General features: G+C 38.0%; 1 protein-coding gene across 2 annotated transcripts in view; it reads right to left on the minus strand.

The window, feature by feature from the left end:
* Nucleotides 1-17,880: 17,880 nt before the first annotated feature.
* Nucleotides 17,881-21,325, minus strand: part of KLHL20 (kelch like family member 20) — a 78,533-nt gene continuing 75,088 nt past the window's right edge. For both annotated transcript variants that reach the window (XM_082614427.1, XM_082614426.1), the window contains one exon: nucleotides 17,881-19,463. In XM_082614427.1, coding sequence (XP_082470553.1) covers nucleotides 19,379-19,463 — 85 coding nt within the window. In that variant the 3' untranslated portion in view covers nucleotides 17,881-19,378. The remainder of the gene's footprint in view (nucleotides 19,464-21,325) is intronic.

Consider the following 21,325-nt stretch of genomic DNA (forward strand, 5'->3'; position numbering starts at 1 on the left):
CTTCCATCGTGTTAAGTCTCCTAATTTTTGGCTGGGCGTGTGGTTGCCCATAATAAAGATGACATTTTCTAGCATTTCTCATAGGTAAGTACAGTCATTTGACTAAGTTCTGACCCATGGCATAAAAATGCAAGTGTCATGTAGAGCTTCTAGGAATCTTGTTAATAAACAGTAGGCCTGTACCCCTTGCCCTTATTCTTCTTCCAATTTTGCTGTTTGGAACACATAAAATGACTGGTACTCTAGCTGCTCTTTTAGGTCACTGGGATAAGGGTCAGGTCCTATGGACAGCAGAGCATGGCCTGGAAGGAGTTTGTGCCCTGAGGACTTCTTGAAGCTGAACTCTTGTGCCAACCGAGATGTTCTTCCTCCAGACTTAAGTATCAGAGATGTAAACTTCTATCTTGTTTAAGCTATTGTTACTTTGGTTCTCTTGCTCATAGTCAAACCTAATGCTAACTGATACAGAGAGGAAGGATCCACATCATCTAAGTTTTTACAGGTACTATGAAGAGACTGGATTTTATTCTAAATGCAATGGGGAACCACTGAAGTTTTATGCAGAAGAGTTATATGATCCGATTTGTATCTTACGGGATTTTATAAGATATGATGGAGAATGAGTTGTAGGTGGACAAGAGTGGAAAAGGGAAAACAGGTAAAATGTTGTTAGAAATGGTACAACCTCATGGAGAAGTTAGCAATATCTAACAAAATTATGTGTGATTTACCCTTTGATTAGTAATCCCATTTCTGGGATTCTGTCCCCAAAATTCACTAGCAAAAATATAAAATGAAGCAGGAACGAGTCTATTTATTCCAACAGTATTTGTAATAGCAAGACTAAAAACAATCCAAATGCTCATCAGAGAGGGATTGGTTGAATAAATTATGGTATAGGCTGCACAGTGAACTACTACTGTGTAATTATAAAAGGGTTTGAGGAAGATAGCTAATATTGCCATGGAGTTCTCTAGGATATATTGTTATGTGAAAGAGCAAGATGAGGATAGAGTGTATAGTATACTATCTTTTATGGAAGGAATGGGGGTGGAATATGAGTATGTGTGTATATTTCCCTACAAAAACGTTGGAAGGAAAAACCAAAAACTAGTAAAAGTGATTGCTAATGGAATGATGGGAACCAACTGCATAGAGGGGACAGAAATGAAAGGACTCATCTGAATGTTCCTTGTTTATAGTTTGGAACCATATAAGTGTTTTATGTAATTATGAAACAAAATTAGATCAAAAAGAAAGAAAAGCAATCCTTAAAAATTGAAAACAAATGAACCTAACTATATTATGTTCAGACCATAATCACACAAAGAATCGTTTTTAGTATCTCTAAATCCTTGTAATTTGACTGTATATCATCAGTGGGCTATATCCTAGGAAAAGAAGAGCAGCAAAGGAATCTTAAATTGCATTGAGTTATCTTATTTTTAATAATATTGGTATTGTTATTTTACCACTTTTCATAACAGGATAAAATATATGTAATTATAACAATGTTAGAAACCAAGATTTCTAACATTGTAAGAGAAAAAATATACAATTATAAAATCAAGTAAGTTAAGTAGAAACTCTGTAATATTAACTTTGAATTGGAAATATCAGAATGAACTCATTTATTTTTGAAATGCAAATTTTAATTTTGATGAAGCCCAACCTGTCAAATTTTTCCTTTTGTTTCTTGTACTTTGGGTGTTGTATCTAAGAAATCATTGCTTAGTTCAAGGTCCCAAAGATTTACTCCTATGTTTTCTTCTAAACATTTTATAATTTTAACTCTTAAATTTAGATCTGTAATCCATTTTGAGTTAATTTTTATGTATGGTGTGAGGTAAGCGTTCAGATTCATCATTTTGCATACAGATATTCATTTGTTCCAGCATCAGTTACTGAAAAGGCTATCTTTTTCCCATTGAATTGTCTGTTACCTTTCTTAAAAATCAGTGGCCATAGATGTTTGGGTGTATTTCTGGACCCAATTCTATTTCACTGATCTAAATGTCAGTCCTTATACCAGTACCACACTGTATTGATTACTGTAGCTTTGTACTGTGTTTTGAAATCAGGAAGGCGAGTCTTTCAGCTTTGTCCTCTTTTCAAGATTGTTTTGACTCTTCTTGGTTTTTTGCATTTTCATAAGAATTTTAGGATCAGTTGGTCAATCTTTGTAAAAAAGCTGGGATTTTGATAGTAATTGCCTTGAATCTGTAGATCAGTTTGGAGAGCATTGCCCTCATAATGATATTAGTCTTCCAATCTATGAATGCATGATATCTTTCCATTTATTTAAATCTTTCAACTTTTCTTCAACAATGTTTTATTGTTTTCAGTGTCCAAGTTTTGTACTTTCTTTTGTTAAATTTATTACTAAATTGTTTTTTATGCTATTGAGAATGGAATTGTTTCCTTAATTTCATTTTTGGATTGTTTGTTGCTAGTGTATAGAAATATAATTGATTTTGTATATTGCTCTTGTATCCTATGATCTTGCTGAACTTGTTTATTCTAGTAGCTTTTTCAGTGAACTCCTTCAGATTTTCTATATATAAGATTCATGCCATTGAAAAAAAGACAGTTTTACTTCTTAATTTCAATCTGGATGCCTTTTAGTTCTTTTTCTTGCCAAATTGCCATGGCTAGAATTGCCAATTCAATGGCAGGTAGAGGTAGTGAGAATGTACAGTCTTATCTTGCACTTGATCTTAGTGGGAAAGTATATTTCACCATTAAATATGCTGTTAGCTGTAGGATTTTCATAGATGTCCTTTATATGGTTAAAAATGTTCTTTTCTGGGCTTCCCTGGTGGTGCGGTGGTTGAGAGTCCGCCTGCCGATGCAGGGGACACAGGTTTGATCCCTGGTCCAGGAAGATCCCACATGCCGCAGAGCAACTAAGCCCGTGCACCACAACTACTGAGCCTGTGCACCCTAGAGCCCGTGCTCAGCAATAAGAGAAGCCACCGCAATGAGAAGCCCACGCACGGCAAAGAAGAGTAGCCCCTGCTCGCTGCAACTAGAGAAAACCTGCACACAGCAACAAAGACACAACGTAGCCAAAAAAAAAAGAATGCCTTTGGCGGGCTTATTAGTAGATGACACACCTGAGGAAAAAATCTCTGAGCTAGAGAATATATCAATAGAATTCTTGAAAAGCAAAGAGAGCAAAGATTGAAGAAAGAAACCCAAACAAACCAATAGCCAAGGTCTGTGGGACAACTGCAAAAGGTATAACATACAGTTGACTCTGAACAACATGGGTTTGAACTATGCTGGTTCACTTATACACAGACTTTTTTCAATAGTAAATACTATAGTACTATGTGATCCAAGTTTGGTTGAATCTGTAGATGTGGAACTGCAGATACAGAGGAACCATGGATATGGAGGAATTGTGTGTATGGAGGGCCAACTATAATTATATATAGATTTTCGACTGTGTGGAGGGTTGGTGCCCCTAACCTGTGTTCAAGATTCAACTGTTAACACACAATGAGAATACCAGGAGAGAGAAAGAAACAGAAGAAATATTGGAAACAATAATGACTGAGAATTTCTTCAAATTAATGCCAGACACCAAACCACAGATCAAGGGAGCTCAGAGAACTCCAAGCAGGATAAAAAAACAAAAAAACAAAAAACAAATAAACTGTATTGAGGCATATAATATTCAAACTACAGAAAGTCAAAGATGAGGAAAAAATCCTGAAAGAAGCTAGAGGGAAGAAAACACCTTACCTATAGAGTAACAAAGATAAGAATTACATCTGACTTCTCCTCAGAAACTGTGAAAGCAAGAAGACTGTGTGTGGAGTGTTAAAAAAAAAACACTCCAGCAACCTAGAATTCTGTGAAATTATCTTTCAAAAGTGAAGGAAACGCAAATATTTTCCTGGACAAGTGAAAGTTGAAATTTGTCATCAGTAGAACTTCCTTGCAAGAAATGTTAAAAGAAGTTCTTCAGAGAGAAGGAAAATAATATATGTCAGAAACTTGGATCTGTATGAAGTAATGAAGAACATCAAAGAAGGAATAAGTGAAGGTAAAGTAAAAAATTTTATTTTTCTTAATCGATATAACATGACAGTTCAAAATAATAATACAACAATATTTGATTATGCTTATGTATAATATAGATAAGTATGTGTTTATATATAAATATATTACATAATATAAATTATATACATATAAACATGTATTTATATATGTCTATATATAAGTGAAATGTATGACAACAATGACACAAGGGACATAATGGGCTGTCCAGGTATTACATATGTCCTTAAGAAGTATTTCTAAATATTATTTAATTTCAGTATCTTTATAGAGAAATGTAAGTTTGACTGCTTCTTTTACAATGGGGTGATACACACATATACATAGAATAGAGACTACAGAGGCTATAGAAGAATTTCCAAAAATGATTGAGCAAAGGAACAAAAAAGCAATTTAACCAAATGAGCAAATGGAAGGACAGGAAAAAAGCAAACTCCAAGGTATAATTGTAAACATAAATAAAATGATAATTAGGGAAATTTTAATATGGACTGGGTATTAGGTGATGTTAAAGAATTGTTAATTTTATCAGATGTGATAGTGTTATTGTTAGTAGACCTTATATGTAAAAATTAAATATTCAAGTGTGAGTGAAATAACATGATGCCTGGGATTTGCTTTAAAATATTCCAGTGATGGTGGGAGAAGTGAGAGTGGGAAGGAATAGATAAAACAAGATTAGCAAAGTATTAACAAAAATTGAAGCTGGATGGTGGGTACATGGGCATTCGTGGATTTGTTATATTCTTTTTTTTCATGTATTTGCTTCTCTTAGAGTGAGAGATGAGAGGGAGAGAAAGACACCCAATATGAAAGCAGGGTCTCTTATAACCTAATCTGGAAGTGACATAGCATCACTTTTGTAGCATACAATTAGACTCACAGACCAGACCAACCTTAGCGCAGTGCAGGAGGGGATTACACAGAGATCAGAAGGCAGGGATCACTAGGGGCATCTTGGAACCTAGCCACCACACCCACACAGAAAAAAAGACTTGGGGAATAAACATCAGAAAAGAAAGCTAAGAGAGGAAACTATTGGCAATGAGGTCCTTTATGATGGTACCTGCCGGCTGCCTGCTCTTCCTGTCTTATTTCTGGACACTTGCCTTTTTTCATTTGATTCTCCTGATAAACCAAACTGCTTTGATTTCCCCAAACAGTCCATTTTGTCTCATTGACTTTATTCTGTATATCTTGCACATGCTACTCTGTCTGGAATGCCCTTTCTACTCTTGCTACTTAGCAAAACTACCCTGTCTTTCAAACCTTTTTCAGCTATAACTTGCTTTCTGATCACTCTTCCAGTCTACACCCTGCTAGACTATTTATTTATTTATTTGTTTATTTGGCTGCACCAGGTCTTACTTGCAGCATGCGGATTCTTATTTGTGGCATGCGGGATCTAGTTCCCTGACCAGGGATCTATATCTATCATCTATCTATCTATCTGTCTATCTATCTATCTATCTATCTATCTATCTATCTATCTATCTATCTGTCTATCATCTATCTATCTATCTCTCATCATCTGTCATCAAGCTAGCTAGCTAGCTAGCTAATTTTTAAAATATTTATTTATTTATTTATTTGGCTGTTCTGGGTCTCCGTTGCCACGTGTAGGATCTTTAGTTGCAGCATGTGGGACCTAGTTCCCTGACCAGGAATCGAACCCAGGCCCCCTGCATTGGGAGCACGGAGTCTTAACACTGGACCACCAGGGAAGTCCCTATCTATCTATTTGTTATAGGAACTGTTGCATGCAGTTCTGGAAGCTGAGCAGTCCCACAGTCTGCCTCTGCAAGCTGGAGAACGAGGAAAGACAGCAGTATAATGCAGTCCAAGTCTGAAGGCCTGAGAACTAGGAGCTCTGATGTTCGAGGGCAGGAAAAGATGGACATCCCAGCTCAAGAAGAGAGAGAGAATTCTGCCATCTTTTCCTCTTGTTCCATATGGCCCCAAACAGATTGGATGATGTCTGCCCATATTGGTGAGTGTGGAAATCTACTCAGTCTACTGAATCAAATGCTAATCTCTTCTAGAAACGTCTTCACAGACACACCAAGAAAAAATGTTTTACCAGCTATCTGGGCATCCTTTAGGCAAGTCAACTTGACACATAAAATTAACTACCACAGTGGTCCATACAACTTTCACAAAATTCTAATTTTCTCTTGAAAGCTAGAATTTTATCGTTGACGATAAAATGCAGTCAGTTGTTTTCCTTGAAGTAACAGCCTCACTGCGTTCATTTTCCACAAAATGTCCACCAACACCCAAGTCTGAATAACTTTGTCTGTCAGTCATTCTTCCAAAAAGAAGTGGCTTGTTCAGCTTGCAACTGAAAACAATCACACAAAGATTTTTCTTGTGACAATCACTCTTTTGGTATGCAGCAGCAATATTTCATATATCTAAGGGTTGAGATATCTTAGGTGAAATTGACTTTTTTTTTTTTGAACTGTAAGTGGATGGTGGTGAATATTATAACTAGTAGTACAGTTTGGTGCCACTGCCTTGAACTGTGCGAACACCTCAGCAACTTTATCTACCATTGTTTTTGCATCATCAGTGCAAATGTCATCACAGTAAAGACAAAAAAAAAGGCAAAAAACTTCCTAGGATTACTAAGGAAAAAGCTTTGACTCATGGATACTCTGAAAGAATCTTGAGGACTTCAGGGTTCACTTTGAGAACCACTAATCAAACTCAAAGTTTGAAACTGTAAGCTTTTTTTCTTTTTTAACATCTTTATTGGAGTATAATTGCTTTAACAATGGTGTGTTAGTTTCTGCTTTATAACAAAGTGAATCAGCTATACGTATACATATATCCCCATATCTCCTCCCTCTTGCATCTCCCTCCCTCTTGCACCTCCCTCCCTCCACCCTCCCTATCCCACCCCTCCAGGTGGTCACAAAGCACTGAGCTGATCTCCCTGTGCTATGCAACTGCTTCCCACTAGCTATTTTACATTTGGTAGTGTATATATGTCCATGCCACTCTCTCACTTCATCCCAGCTATCTCTTCCCCCTCCCCATGTCCTCCAGTCTATTCCCTACATCTGCATCTTTATTCCTGTCCTGCCCCTAGGTTCTTCAGAACCTTTTTTTTTTCTTTTTTTAGATTCCATATATATGTGTTAGCATACGGTATTTTTCTCTTTCTAACTTACTTTACTCCGTATGACAGTCTCTAGGTCCATCCACCTCACCACAAATAACTCAATTTCGTTTATTTTTATGGCTGAGTAATAATCCATTGTATATATGTGCCACATCTTCTCTATCCATTCATCTGTCAATGTATACTTAGGTTGCTTCCATGCCCTGGCTATTGTAAATAGAGCTGCAATAAACATTGTGGTACATGACTCTTTTTGAATTATGCTTTTCTCAGGGTATATGCCCAGTAGTGGGATTGCTGGGTCGTATGGTAGTTCTATTTTTAGTTTTTTAAGGAACCTCCATACTGTTCTCCATAGTGACTGTATCAATTTACATTCCCACTAACAGTGCAAGAGGGTTCCCTTTTCTCCACACCCTCTCCAGGATTTATTGTTTGTAGATTTTGTGGTGATGGCCATTCTGACTGGTGTGAGGTGATACCTCATTATAGTTTTGATTTGCATTTCTCTAATGATTAGTGATGTTGAGCATCCTTTCATGTGTTTGTTGGCAATCTGTATATCTTCTTTGGAGAAATGTCTATTTAGGTCTTCTGCCCATTTTTGGATTGGGTTGTTTGTTTTTTTGATATTCAGCTGCAAGAGCTGCTTGTAAATTTTGGAGATTAATCCTTTGTCGGTGCATCATTTGCAAATATTTTCTCCCATTCTGAGGGTTGTCTTTTTGTCTTGTTTATGGTTTCCTTTTCTGTGCAAAAGCTTTTAAGTTTCATAAGGTCCCTTTTGTTTATTTTTGTTTTTATTTCCATTTCTCTAGGAGGTGGGTCAAAAAGGATCTTGCTGTGATTTATGTCATAGAGTGTTCTGCCTATGTTTTCCTCTAAGAGATTGATAGTGTCTGGCCTTACATTTAGGTCTTTAATCCATTTTGAGTTTATTTTTGTGTATGGTGTAAGGGAATGGTCTAATTTCATTCTTTTACATGTCCCTGTCCAGTTTTCCCAGCACCATTTATTGAAGAGGCTGTCTTTTCTCCATTGTATATTCTTGACTCCTTTATCAAAAACAAGGTGACCATATGTGCGTGGGTTTATTTCTGGGCTTTCTATGCTGTTCCATTGATCTATATTTCTGTTTTTGTGCTAGTACCATACTATCTTGATTACTGTAACTTTGTAGTATAGTCTGAAGTCAGGGAGTCTGATTCCTCCAGCTCCGTTTTTCTGTCTCAAGATTGCTTTGGCTATTCATATCTTTTGTGTTTCCTTACAAATTGTGAAATTTTTTGTTCTAGTTCTGTGAAAAATTCCATTGGTAGTTTGATAGGTATTGCACTGAATATGTAGATTGCTTTGGGTAGTCATTTTCACAATGTTGATTCTTCCCTTCCAAGAACATGGTATATCTCTCCATCTGTTTGTGTCATCTTTAATTTCTTTCATCAGTCTTATAGTTTTCTGCATATAGGTCTTTTGTCTCCTTAGGTAGGTTTTTTCCTTGGTATTTTTTTATAACATCTTTATTAGAGTATAATTGCTTTACAAATGGTGTGTCAGTTTCTGCTTTATAACAAAGTGAATCAGTTATACATATACATATGTCCCCATATCTCTTCCCTCTTGCATCTCCATCCCTCCCACCCTCCCTATCCCATCCCTCTAGGTGGTTACAAAGCACCAGGCTGATCTCCCTGTGCTATGCGGCTGCTTCCCACTAGCTATGTATTTTACGTTTGGTAGTGTATATATGTCCATGCCACTCTCTCACTCTGTCCCAGCTTACCCTTCCCCCGCCCCATATGCTCAAGTCCATTCTCTAGTAGGTCTGTGTCTTTATTCCTGTCTTACCCCTAGGTTCTTCATGACCTTTTTTTTTCTTAGATTCCATATATATGTGTTAGCATATGGTATTTGTCTTTCTCTTTCTGAATTACTTCATCCTGTATGACAGACTCTAGGTCCATCCACCTCACCACAATAACTCAATTTCATTTCTTTTTATGGCTGAGTAATATTCCATTTTATATATGTGCCACATCTTCTTTATTTTATTTTATTAGTTTCTGCTTTATAACAAAGTGAATCAGTCATACATATACATCTGTTCCCACATACCTTCCCTCATGCATCTCCCTCCCTCCCACCCTCCCCATCCCACCCCTCCAGGCGGTCACAAAGCACCGAGCTGATCTCCCTGTGCTCTGCGGCTGCTTCCCACTATCTATCTACCTTACGTTTCGTACTGTATATATGTCCATGCCTCTCTTTCGCTTTGTCACAGCTTACCCTTCCCCCTCCCCATATCCTCAAGTCTATTCTCAAGTAGGTCTGTGTCTTTATTCCCATTTTACCCCTAGGTTCTTCATGACATTTTTTTTTTAAATTCCATATATATGTGTTAGCATACGGTATTTGTCTTTCTCTTTCTGACTTACTTCACTCTGTATGACAGACTCTAGGTCTATCCACCTCATCACAAATAGCTCAGTTTTGTTTCTTTTTATGGCTGAGTAATATTCCATTGTATATATGTGCCACATCTTCTTTATCCATTCATCCGATGATGGACACTTAGGTTGCTTCCATCTCTTGGCTATTATAAATAGAGCTGCGGTGAACATTTTGGTACATGACTCTTTTTGAATTATGGTTTTCTCAGGGTATATGCGCAGTAGTGGGATTGCTGGGTCATATGGTAGTTCTGTTTGTAGTTTTTTAAGGAACCTCCATACTGTTCTCCATAGTGGCTGTGCCAATTCACATTCCCACCAGCAGTGCAAGAGTGTTCCCTTTTTTCCACACCCTCTCCAGCAGATCTTTATTCCCGTCTTGCCCCTATATTCCTTGGTATTTTATCCTTTTTGTTGCAATGGTAAATGGGAGTGTTTCTTGAATTTCTCTTTCAGATTATTCATCATTAGTGTATAGGAATGGAAGAGGTTTCTATGAATTAATTTTGTATCCTGTACTTTACCAAATTCATTGATTAGCTCTAGTAGTTTTCTAGTAGCATCTTAGGATTCTCTATGTATAGTATCATGTCATCTGCAAACAGTGACAGCTTTACTTCTTTTTTCCCAATTTTGCTTCCTTTTTTATTTCTTTTTCTTCTCTGACTGCTGTGGCTAAAACTTCCAAAACTATGTTGAATAATAGTGGTGAGTGTGGACATCCTTGTCTTGTTCCTGATCTTGGAGGAAATGGTTTCAGTTTTTCACTATTGAGGATGATGTTAGCTGTGGGTTTGTCACATATGGCCTTTATTATGTTTAGGTAAGTTCCCTCTATGCCTACTTTCTGGAGGGTTTTTATCATAAATGGGTGTTGAATTTTGTTGAAAGCTTTTTCTGCATCTGCTGAGATAATCATATGGTTTTTCTCCTTCAATTTGTTAATATGTTTTATCACATTGATTGATTTGCGTATATCAAAGAATCCTTGCATTCCTGGGGTAAACCCCACTTGATCATGGTGTATGATCCTTTTAAGGTGCTGTTGGATTCTGTTTGCTAGTATTTTGTTGAGGAGTTTTGCATCTATGTTCATCAGTGATATTGGCCTGTATTTTTCTTTCTTTGTAACATCTTTGTCTAGTTTTGGTATCAGGGTGATGGTGGCCTTGTAGAATGAGTTTGGGAGTGTTCCTCCCTCTGCTGTATTTTGGAAGAGTTTGAGAAGGTTAGGTGTTAATTCTTCTGTAAATGTTTGATAGAATTCACCTGTGAAGCCATCTGGTCCTGGGCTTTTGTTTGTTGGAAGATTTTTTATCACAGGTTCAATTTCAGTGCTTGTGATTGGTCTGTTTATATTTTCTATTTCTTCCTGGTTCAGTCTCGGAAGCTTGTGCTTTTCTAAGAATTTGTCCATTTCTTCCAGCTTGTGCATTGTATTGCAATATAGTTGCTTGTAGTAATCTCTTATTATCCTTTGTATTTCTGCAGTGTTAGTTGTTACTTCTTCTTTTTCATTTCTTTCTTTTTTTTAAACATTTTTAGCCCCTTTCACTAAACACATGAATGAATTAATGTTCCTCCCCCCCCATTTAAAAAAAATTTATTTTATTCATTTTTCTGGCTGTGTTGGGTCTTCGTTGCTGAGCACGGGTTTTTCTCTAGTTGCGGAGAGCGGGGGCTACTCTTCATTGGGTTGCATGGGTTTCTCGTTGCGGTGGCTTCTCTTGTTGCGGAGCACAGGCTCTAGGCGCACAGGCTTCAGTAGTTGTGGCACGTGGGCTCAGTAGTTGTTGCTCACAGGCTCTAGAGCGCAGGCTCAGTAGTTGTGGCGCACGGGCTTAGTTGCTCCACGGCATGTGGGATCTTCCCAGACTGGGGCTCGAACCCGTGTCCCCTGCATTGGCAGGTGTATTCTTAACCACTGTGCCACCAGGGAAGCCCTCCTTTTTCATTTCTAATTCTATTGATTTGAGTCTTCTCCCTTTTTTTCTTGATGAGTCTGGCTAATGGTTTATCAATTTTGTTTATCTTCTTAAAGAACCAGCTTTTAGTTTTATTGATCTTTGCTATTGTTTTCTTCATTTCTTTTTCATTTATTTCTGATCTCATCTTTATGATTTCTTTCCTTCTGCTAAATTTGGGCTTTTTTGTTCTTTCTCTAATTGCTTTAGGTGTAAGTTTAGGTTGTTTATTTGAGATGTTTGTAGTTTCTTGAGTTAGGGTTGTATTGGTATCAACTTCCCTCTTAGAACTGCTTTTGCTGCATCCCATAGGTTTTGGGTTGTCATGTTTTCATTGTCATTTCTTTCTAGGTATGTTTTGATTTCCTCTTTGATTTCTTCAGTGACCTCTTGGTTATTTAGTAGTGTATTCTTTAGGTTCCATGTATTTGTATTTTTTACAGACTTTTTCCTGTAATTGATATCTAGTCTCATAGCGTTGTTGTTGGAAGAGATACTTGATACGATTTCAATTTTCCTAAATATTCCAAGGCCTGATTTGTGACCCAAGATATGATCTATCCTGGAGAATGTTCCATGAGCACTTGAGAAGAAAGTGTATTCTGTTGTTTTTGGATGGAATGTCCTATAAATGTCAATTAAGTCCATCTTGTTTAATGTCTCATTTAAAGCTTGTGTTTCCTTATTTATTTTCATTTTGGATGATCTGTCGATTGGTGAAAGTGGGGTGTTAAAGTCCCCTACTATGATTGTGTTACCGTCGATTTCCCCTTTTATGGCTCTTAGCGTTTGCCTTATGTATTGAGGTGCTCCTGTGTTGGGTGCGTAAAGATTTACAATTGTTCTATCTTGGATTGATCCCTTGATCATTATGTAGTGTCCTTCTTTGTCTCTTGTAATAATCTTTATTTTAAAGTCTATTTTATCTGATATGAGAATTGCTACTCCAGCTTTCTTTTGATTTCCATTTGCATGGAATATCTTTTTCCATACCCTCACTTTCAGTCTGTATGTGTCCCTAGGTCTGAAGTGGGTCTCTTGTAGACAGCATATGTATGGGTCTTGTTTTTGTATCCATTCAACCATTCTATGTCTTTTGATTGGAGCATTTAATCCATTTACATTTAAGGTAGTTATCAATATGTGTGTTCCCCTTACCATTTTCTTAATTGTTTTGGGTTTGTTATTGTAGGTCTTTTCCTTTTCTTGTGTTTCCTGCCTAGAGAAGTTCCTTTAGCATTTGTGACAGCTGGTTTGGTGGTGCTGAATTCTCCGAGCTTTTGCTTGTCTGTAAACGTTTTAATTTCTCCATCGAATCTGAATGAGATCCTTGCTGGATAGAATATGTTGGTTGTAGGTTTTTCCCTTTCATCATTTTAAATATGTCCTGCCACTCCCTCCTGCCTTGCAGAGTTTCTGCTGAAAGGTCAGCTGTTAACCTCATGGGGATTCCCTTGTATGTTATTTGTTGTTTTTCCTTTGCTGCTTTTAATATTTTTTCTTTGTATTTAATTTTTGATAGTTTGATTAATATGTGTCTTGGGATGTTTCTCCTTGGATTTATCCTGTATGCGACTCTGCGCTTCCTGGACTTGATTGACTATTTCTTTTCCCATATTAGGGAAGTTTTCAACTATAATCTCTTCAAATATTTTCTCAGTCCCTTTCTTTTTCTCTTCTTCTGGGACGCCTATAATTCGAATGTTGGTGCATTTAATGTTATCCCAGAGGTCTCTGTCATTCTTTTTTCTTTATTCTGCTCTGCGGTAGTTATTTTCACTATTTTATCTTCCAGGTCACTATCTGTTCTTCTGCCTCAGTTATTTTGCTATTGATTCCTTCTAGAGAATTTTTAATTTCATTTATTGTGTTGTTCATCATTGTTTGTTTGCTCTTTAGTTCTTCTAGGTCCTTGTTAAATGTTTCTTGTATTTTCTCCATTCTATTTCCACAATTTTGGATCATCTTTACTATCATTACTCTGAATTCTTTTTCAGGTAGACTGCCTATTTCCTCTTCATTTGTTTGGTTGGGTGGGTTTTTTACCTTGCTCCTTCTTCTGTTGTGTGTTTCTCTGTCTTCTCATTTTACTTAACTTACTGTGTTTGGAGTCTCCTTTTCACAGGCTGCAGGTTCGTAGTTCCCATTGTTTCTGGTGTCTGCCCCCAGTGGCTGAGGTTGGTTCAGTGGGTTGTGTAAGCTTCCAGGTGGAGGGGACTGCTGCCTGTGTTCTTGTGGATGAGGCTGGATCTTGTCTTTCTGGTGGGCAGGACTGCGTCCGGTGGTGTGTTTTGGCGTGTCTGTGACTTTATTATGATTTTAAGCAGCCTCTCTGCTAATGGATGGGGTTGTATTCCTTTCTTGCTAGTTGTTTGGCATTGGGTGTCCAGCACTGTAGCTTGCCGGTCATTGAGTGGAGCTGGGTCTTAGCGTTGAGCTGGAGATCTCTGGGAGAGCTTTTGCCATTTGATATTACATGTAGCCTGGTGGACTCTGGTAGACCAATGTCCTGAATTGGGCTCCCCCACTCAGAGGCTCAGGCCTGACACCCTGCCAGACCATGAAGACCCTGTCTGTCACACAGCTCAGAGGAAAAGGGAGAAAAAAAGAAAAAAATAAAATAAAATATAGTTATTAAAATAAAAAGTAAGAAAAGTTATTAAAAATAAAAATAATTAAAAAGTAATAAAAGGAAAGAAGAGAGCATCCTAACCAAAAAATAAATCCACCATGATAACAAGCACTAAAATCTATATTAAAAAACAAACAAACAAACAAAAAAAACGGACAGACAGAACCCCAGGACAAATGGTAAAAGCAAAGCTATACAGACAGAATCACACAAAGAAGCATACACATATACACTCACAAAAAGAGGAGGAAAAAAATATCTATATATATATAAAAGGAAGAGAGCAACCAAATCAATAATCAAATCTATCACTGATAATAAACTCTAAATACTAAACTAAGATAAACATAGAACCAGAAACAAATGAGATGCAGAAAGCAAACCCCAAGTCTACAGTTGCTTCAAAGACCCACCGCCTCAATTTTGGGATGATTCGTTGTCTATTCAGGTATTCCAGAGATGCAGGGTACATCAGGTAGATTGTGGAGATTTAATCTGCTGCTCCTGAGGCTGCTGGGCGAGATTTCCCTTTCTCTCCTTTGTTTGCACAGCTCCTGGGGTTCAGCTTTGGATTATAGCACCGCCTCTGCATGTATGTTGCCTGAGGGCGTCTGTTCTTCACTCAGACAGGGCGGGGTTAAAGTAGTAGCTGATTCGGGGGCTCTGGCTCACTCAGGCCAGGGGGAGGGAGGGGTACGGAATGCAGATTGAGCCTGCTGTGGCAGTTGCAACAGCCTGAGGTGTGCTGTGTGTTCTCCTGGGAAGTCGTCCCTGGATCACGGGACCCTGGCAGTGGCGGGCTGCACAGGCTCCCAGGAGGGGAGATGTGGATAGTGACTTGTGCTTGCACACAGGCTTCTTGGTGGGTGCAGCAGTAGCCTTAGCATTTCATGCCCATCTCTGGTGTCTGTTCTGATAGCCGTGGCTTGTGCTCATCTCTGGATCTCATTTAGTTAGTGCTCTGAATCTCTTCTCCTCGTGCACCCCAAAACAATGGTCTCTTGCCTCTTAGGCAGTTCCAGACTTTTTCCCGGACTCCCTCCAAGCTAGCTGTGGCACACTAGCTCCCTTCAGGCTGTGTTCACACAGCCAACCCCAGTCTTCTCCCTGGGATCTGACCTCCGAAGCCCGAGCCTCAGCTCCCAGCCCCTGCCCGCCCTGGTGGGTGAGCAGACAAGCCTCTCGGGCTGGTGAGTGCTGGTCGGTACCGATCCTCTGTGCGGGAATCTCTCTGCTTTGCCCTCCGCATCCCTGTTGCTGCGCTCTCCTCCGTGGCTCCGAAGCTTTCCCCCTCCGCCACCCGCAGTCTCTGCCTGCGAAGGGGCTTCCTAGCATGTGGAAACTTTTCCTCCTTCACAGCTCCCTCCCAAGGTGCAGGTCCCATCCCTATTGTCTCTGTTTTTTCTTTTTTCTTTTGCCCTACCCAGGTACATGGGGAGTTTCTTGCCTTTTGGGAAGCCTCAGGTCTTCTGCTAGCATTCAGTAGGTGTTCTGTAGGAGTTGTTCTACATGTAGATGTTATTTCTGATGTATTTGTGGGGAGGAAGGTGATCTCCATGTCTTACTCCTCTGCCATCTTGAAGGTCTACTCGAAACTGTAAGCTTTTTGAAGGCAGGGACTGTTTCTGTTCAGTAGGAGTCCAAATGTATATTGATCTAAATTCACACTGAAGATACATGTCCTCTTTTCCTAGGAATTCAGAATCCCTTTAGTAAATATTCTAACTTTCTAGGATAGGGATATTAATAGGTTACTGACAGTTATTGGAACACCCTGAATATTTAATGTTAGTATAATACAATCCGTCTTGTACATGTACAAGTTCCTAACCATGACTAAATAACTTAAATGTTACTATTGTTAAGGACCCTTAAGACAACTCTAGTTGAAGAGTTTTGTCATTTCTAGGAACTATTCTTATCAGTCACTTCCAGTACAGAGACCTCAAAGCAATTTACAGAGCCAGTGTCACAAACTACTTAAAACAACCAGCCAGTGATATTTGGGTTTACTGGTCTGTTTTTGCCTCTTCCTTCTTCTCTCCTCTCTTTCCTTATCCCATTTTTTTTTTCTTTTCCCATCTGTTTCCTAAGGTAATATAAAGTTTGAAATGCTTTTTCCCTACTTTCACTCAAATATTGTTCAGGAGGGACCTTTTCTACTTCACAGTTGTCAAGAACTAGTCTCTGCAGTGTAGATATTTGCAGGTAAAATATTGGAGAACAGAACTGGGGAACAGTGACATTAGAAATGGGAATGTGGAGAGTACTGTAGAGAATGGGTTTGGAATCAGGGGATGTGCATTTGAGGTTCAGTGTCTACCATGTCATTTTAACTTTTCTAAGCTTCAATTTACTTATTTATAAAATGAAGATAACCACCAACCCAACCCAAGTTTACTTCATAGTGTTGTGGAAATCACTACGCAAATAACTTAATAAATATTCTATTTTACACCAATGTCTTTTATAGAATAAGTACACTTAACTCAGTAAAACTGGAGCACCTGCAGTGTAAGGAAAAAAAAGACCCTTTAGACTCTGATGGTTACTCTGGCCAGTGGTATAGTTTCTGGGTCTCTACTCTTGAATCACTGCCATGTGAATTGCTCTCACTGGGGACTTCCCTGCTTATGGAAATTCTAATCCGTAGAATTTTGTTGCTGTTACTATTCCCCTCCTTTTCTTCAAATATATGAAATAGTAGAGTCTTTGGAAATATGTGATTTTGTCTTGAAGACTGACTGTTAGTGATGCAGTACCATAATGATCTCATAAAAATTTTTATACTTTTTCAGTGTTGCATACCAGACCTTAAAATTAAGGTCTATTAGTATATTTAGTTTCAGGCCATGTTTCAGGTAGGTCTGTAGTGGCTGTGTGGCATAGAAAGAGAAATGAAGTAGGAGTTAGGGGAAATGATTTAAAATGTTGGTTCTATCATTGACTATTTATGCTTAGGCAGGACTTCCTTGGTTTTCAGTCTTAAAGCAGAGCAATAAATGGGTTTAGACCAGATGATGATGATTTTATTTAGCCATTAAAAAAATTTTTATTTACTTACTTTTTGCTGTGTTGGGTCTTTGTTGCTGTGCGTGGGCTTTCTCTAGTTGCGGCGAATGGGGGTTACTCTTCATTGTGGTGCATGGGCTTCTCATTGCATTGGCTTCTCTTGTTGTGGAGCACAGGCTCTAGGCACAGTGGGCTTCAGTAGTTATGGCACGTGAACTCAGTAGTTGTGGCTCGAGGGCTCTAGAGCACAGGCTCAGTAGTTGTGGCACATGGGCTTAATTGCTCTGTGGCATGTGGGATCTTCTCAGACCAGGGCTTGAACCCATGTACCCTGCACTGGCAGGAGGATTCTTAACCACTGTGCCACGAGGGAAGTCCCTGGACCAGATGATTGTTAAAAGCCCTTCTAGCTCAAAATCGTTTGATTCCCAGTCCCACACCAGAAAATAAGTTTAGAGGTTAGGTAATATACTACTATTATATAAAATATATAATAAAAATTCATAATTCTAGCTGGCAATCCCTTTATTCCTTCAGGTTGTAAGTACTTATAACTTTATAATAGGACGTGTAAATGGTATAGAAACAGAAAATCTAAATTAAGTAGCAAAGATACAAGCATTAAAAAGCATTAACCAAAATTTTTTTATGGTAAGTACTACCTTTATTTTAAAAAGTTATACATGCTAGAAAAAAGCATAAATGATGCATGTAAACAATTGTTTACCAAATACTTATTTTTTTTCCTTATAAAGGTGCAAATGATCTTTAAATGTAAACACAAATGTTGCCAAACATTTTTGTAGTGAGGGGAGGGAGAAGGTTATTCCGTATTGTTGTGGTTAAAGTCTTTTTCAAAGCTTTTCCTGCAAGACACACTGAAAAAAATTGGTGTATGATCACAATAACAAAAACACTTTAACCACTGAAATGTGTATTCTTTTTTTTCCTTAAAAATGTTAACTTTTTACCAGAAAGTGCAATTTCAGAGTAGTGGTAATAGTGGCTTTATAGAATGAGGATAATGATATATAGTTTTTATAAAAGAACCAAGATTTTATTAATTAAATGCCTCAACTGATTTTATACTCGTTAGCATACTATTACATGAACTGAAGAATTCATTCCCTTGGAGGCTGTGATTACAGGTAAGCCTCAGCTTCAACAGGCCTGAGCATCAAGTGTAAATTGCCTAACAAACAGTATTCACTGCTGGGGAGAGGACATTTCTCCCTGCTGGTCCTTAGTAGCAATAGGAAATAGAAAGGAAAGTTGCTTCAGTCAGTAACATTTTTGAGCCAAAACTTGCAGTTACACGTGATTCTACTGGGGGATTCTCAAGACAGTATATGAGAATCATATACTGTTTTTGTAGAGGCACTGAGCAGAGCTCTAGATCTAGCAGGAACTCTATGGAAATATTTGCAAAAAAGACTTTATAGTGGCAAACAAGTCCATAAGGAAGGAATCAAGATGTGAGCTTCCACTGATGAAAACTTTGGCATCTGAGTCCTGGTCTTATTGATTTAATATTCTTTTGAATTGTTCTAGTTAAATGAGATGTTTCCTTTGTTTTTTAGATTTTCAAGTCTTCTGGTGCTTAGTGCAAGAATGATGGCTAACTAATACACCTTGCATACCTATCTTTGTCACTGGTAAGTTCCTGTAAGTAGTGGAGTCTTGTGGATGGAGTGCTTAGAACTGACAACTAGATTCCATATAGACCTCTTCCCTTATTAGTAGTTTCAAACTTAATCAGTATCTTAAAAATAAGGTTTTACTGCTTGAAATGTTTGGTTTTTTTTTTTTTTTGTCTTTCCTTTTTTTCTCTTTTGGTGGGAGGAAGGCTAAATCCCAAAACAAAAACAAAAAACAAAAAACCCAGCAACAAAAATCCCATGATAAATTAAAACCAAAAATAAATATTCTTCTGCACAGAACTGAAAATTATTGTGCAAAGGTGGCGTCTTGCAGGTGAAGTACTTTCAATGTATTTGTATTTTCCACATGTTGAGGCACCGGCAAAGAATAAAATTTGTTTAGTGTATTCTAGAGCTGTACAAAGCTCCAAAGTCAAAGCTCTCCACGATACAGAGGAGCATATGCATGACTGTCTTTTATATGTTCACCATATATGGGATTCACAATGTGTCATTTTTATAACTCCTACACCACCTCCAAGCCGACGGTAATTCATCCCGCCATATAACCTGTAAAGAAAGAAACACAATCAGATTTCTAAATAGAAAAAGCACTATTTCTTCCATAATGTAGATGTTAATAAAACAAAATTCTTTGTTTTATATCACAACTAATATTTTTAGCTTCATACATCTCTTCCAAAGAGTAGGAGCTGGAATTGAGCACTGGCAAGTAGCAGAATTATTTCAGACATTGACTGAAATTCTTATAGGACACTGTTTTTTTTTTTTTTTTTTGGTATGCGGGCCTCTCACTGTTGTGGCCTCTCCCACTGTGGAGCACAGGCTCCGGACACGCAGGCTCAGCGGCCATGGCTCATGGGCCCAGCCGCTCTGCGGCATGTGGGATCTTCCCAGACCGGGGCACGAACCCACGTCTCCTGCATCGGCAGGCGGACTCTCAACCACTGTGCCACCAGGGAAGCCCTAGGACACTGTTTTAAGAGAGCACCATATCCATTTTGCCTTGTAACTTTATAACTCTACATCTAGACTGACTCATAACAATTACACAGAATCACATATTCTACATTTTTGTGTCTAATTTTGACCCTGGCTATAATATTTTCCCACCCACATTTTGCTTTTGCCTAAACTTTAATTATTTATTTCTATCCTTTTGTATGTACTCTTAGAAGTCTTCTCAAACCCTTTATGGAACGAAGCTGGATATGATTAAATAAAGTCTGCATCTGGTTTTTGATATGTGAACAAGATCACCTTCAAAATTAAGGATTTCCATGGAAAAGAATATTAGATCCTCTGTCAACTGTAAGTATTGATTTTAAATTGGCTTTAAATTTGGGATATATAACTACAAAAATTTATATAGTAATCTCTCAACAGATGGTCCTTAAGAATTTCATGAATATTACTTGGTCAAATATTACTAACATATATTAGTAACAGTTACTGAGAAACAAGTCCTTACATAGGATCATAGTCATTAAGTGTCAGAAATAAACTTGGCTGTCTTCCCAAATTACGCTTACCCAGATTCCCACTAAAAATAGAAAGCTGTATATGGAAGAAAATACACGACAAGTGAGAGGCTCCTATTCATGAAAACCTGCCATTCTCTTTCCCTTAACCTCTATTAGGTTTTGCTGAAATGTTACCTTTTCAGTGGGGCCTCCGTGGGCCACCTTTTAAAGTGGATAATCCTCCCTGGACTCCCTGCCTCTCTGCTATTTGCCATAGCACTTCCACTCCTGGTATGGCACTGTCTCCCTCGTTGTAATGTCAGCTCCAGGCGGGCAGGGAATTTTGTTCTGTTCACTTCTGTATCCCCAGGGTCTAGAGCACTCAGTAAATCTTTACTTCATGAACAAGGTTGTGAAAATGTGATGTATAAGCAAAAAGTGCTATAGTGTTATTAGTCTGACTTTAGTATTGTGACCACTGAGCCATACAGAGCATGAGAGAGATGCAGAATCCAAAGAATGTCATTCAGGTATCTGTCAAAGTTGTGGCTTTCCCAGAGATGAAGACTATAAAAAGAACCCAGTAAATTCATTAGTTGAATCTTATATACTAATGAAAAAAATCTGGGTGGATAGTTACAGGCTCAAAATTAGAAAATGTATACTCAGAATGCAGCAGGAATGGACTACAAGACTGCCCCTTCTGGAATATAAAAGTGACCATAAAAAACGTCAACTTATCTTTCATCGTCATGAGAAAAATCTTTCAGAATGTCTTCTGCCTCAGATATCATATCCAGACTGATATCTGTGGTTTATGTGCAACCTCAACCGCTGAGATGGTTACCCCAGACGTGTTTAGGCAAATAAGCCCAATTCTCTGAGAAAGAACTGCTTAGAAGCTAAAACTTTTTTTTTTAAAGCTAGTATTTAAAATAGATATTAGTA

Source organism: Mesoplodon mirus (genome assembly GCF_964341445.2).
Source record: "Mesoplodon mirus genome assembly, chromosome: 3".
In the NCBI taxonomy this organism is placed as follows: Eukaryota; Metazoa; Chordata; class Mammalia; order Artiodactyla; family Ziphiidae; genus Mesoplodon; species Mesoplodon mirus.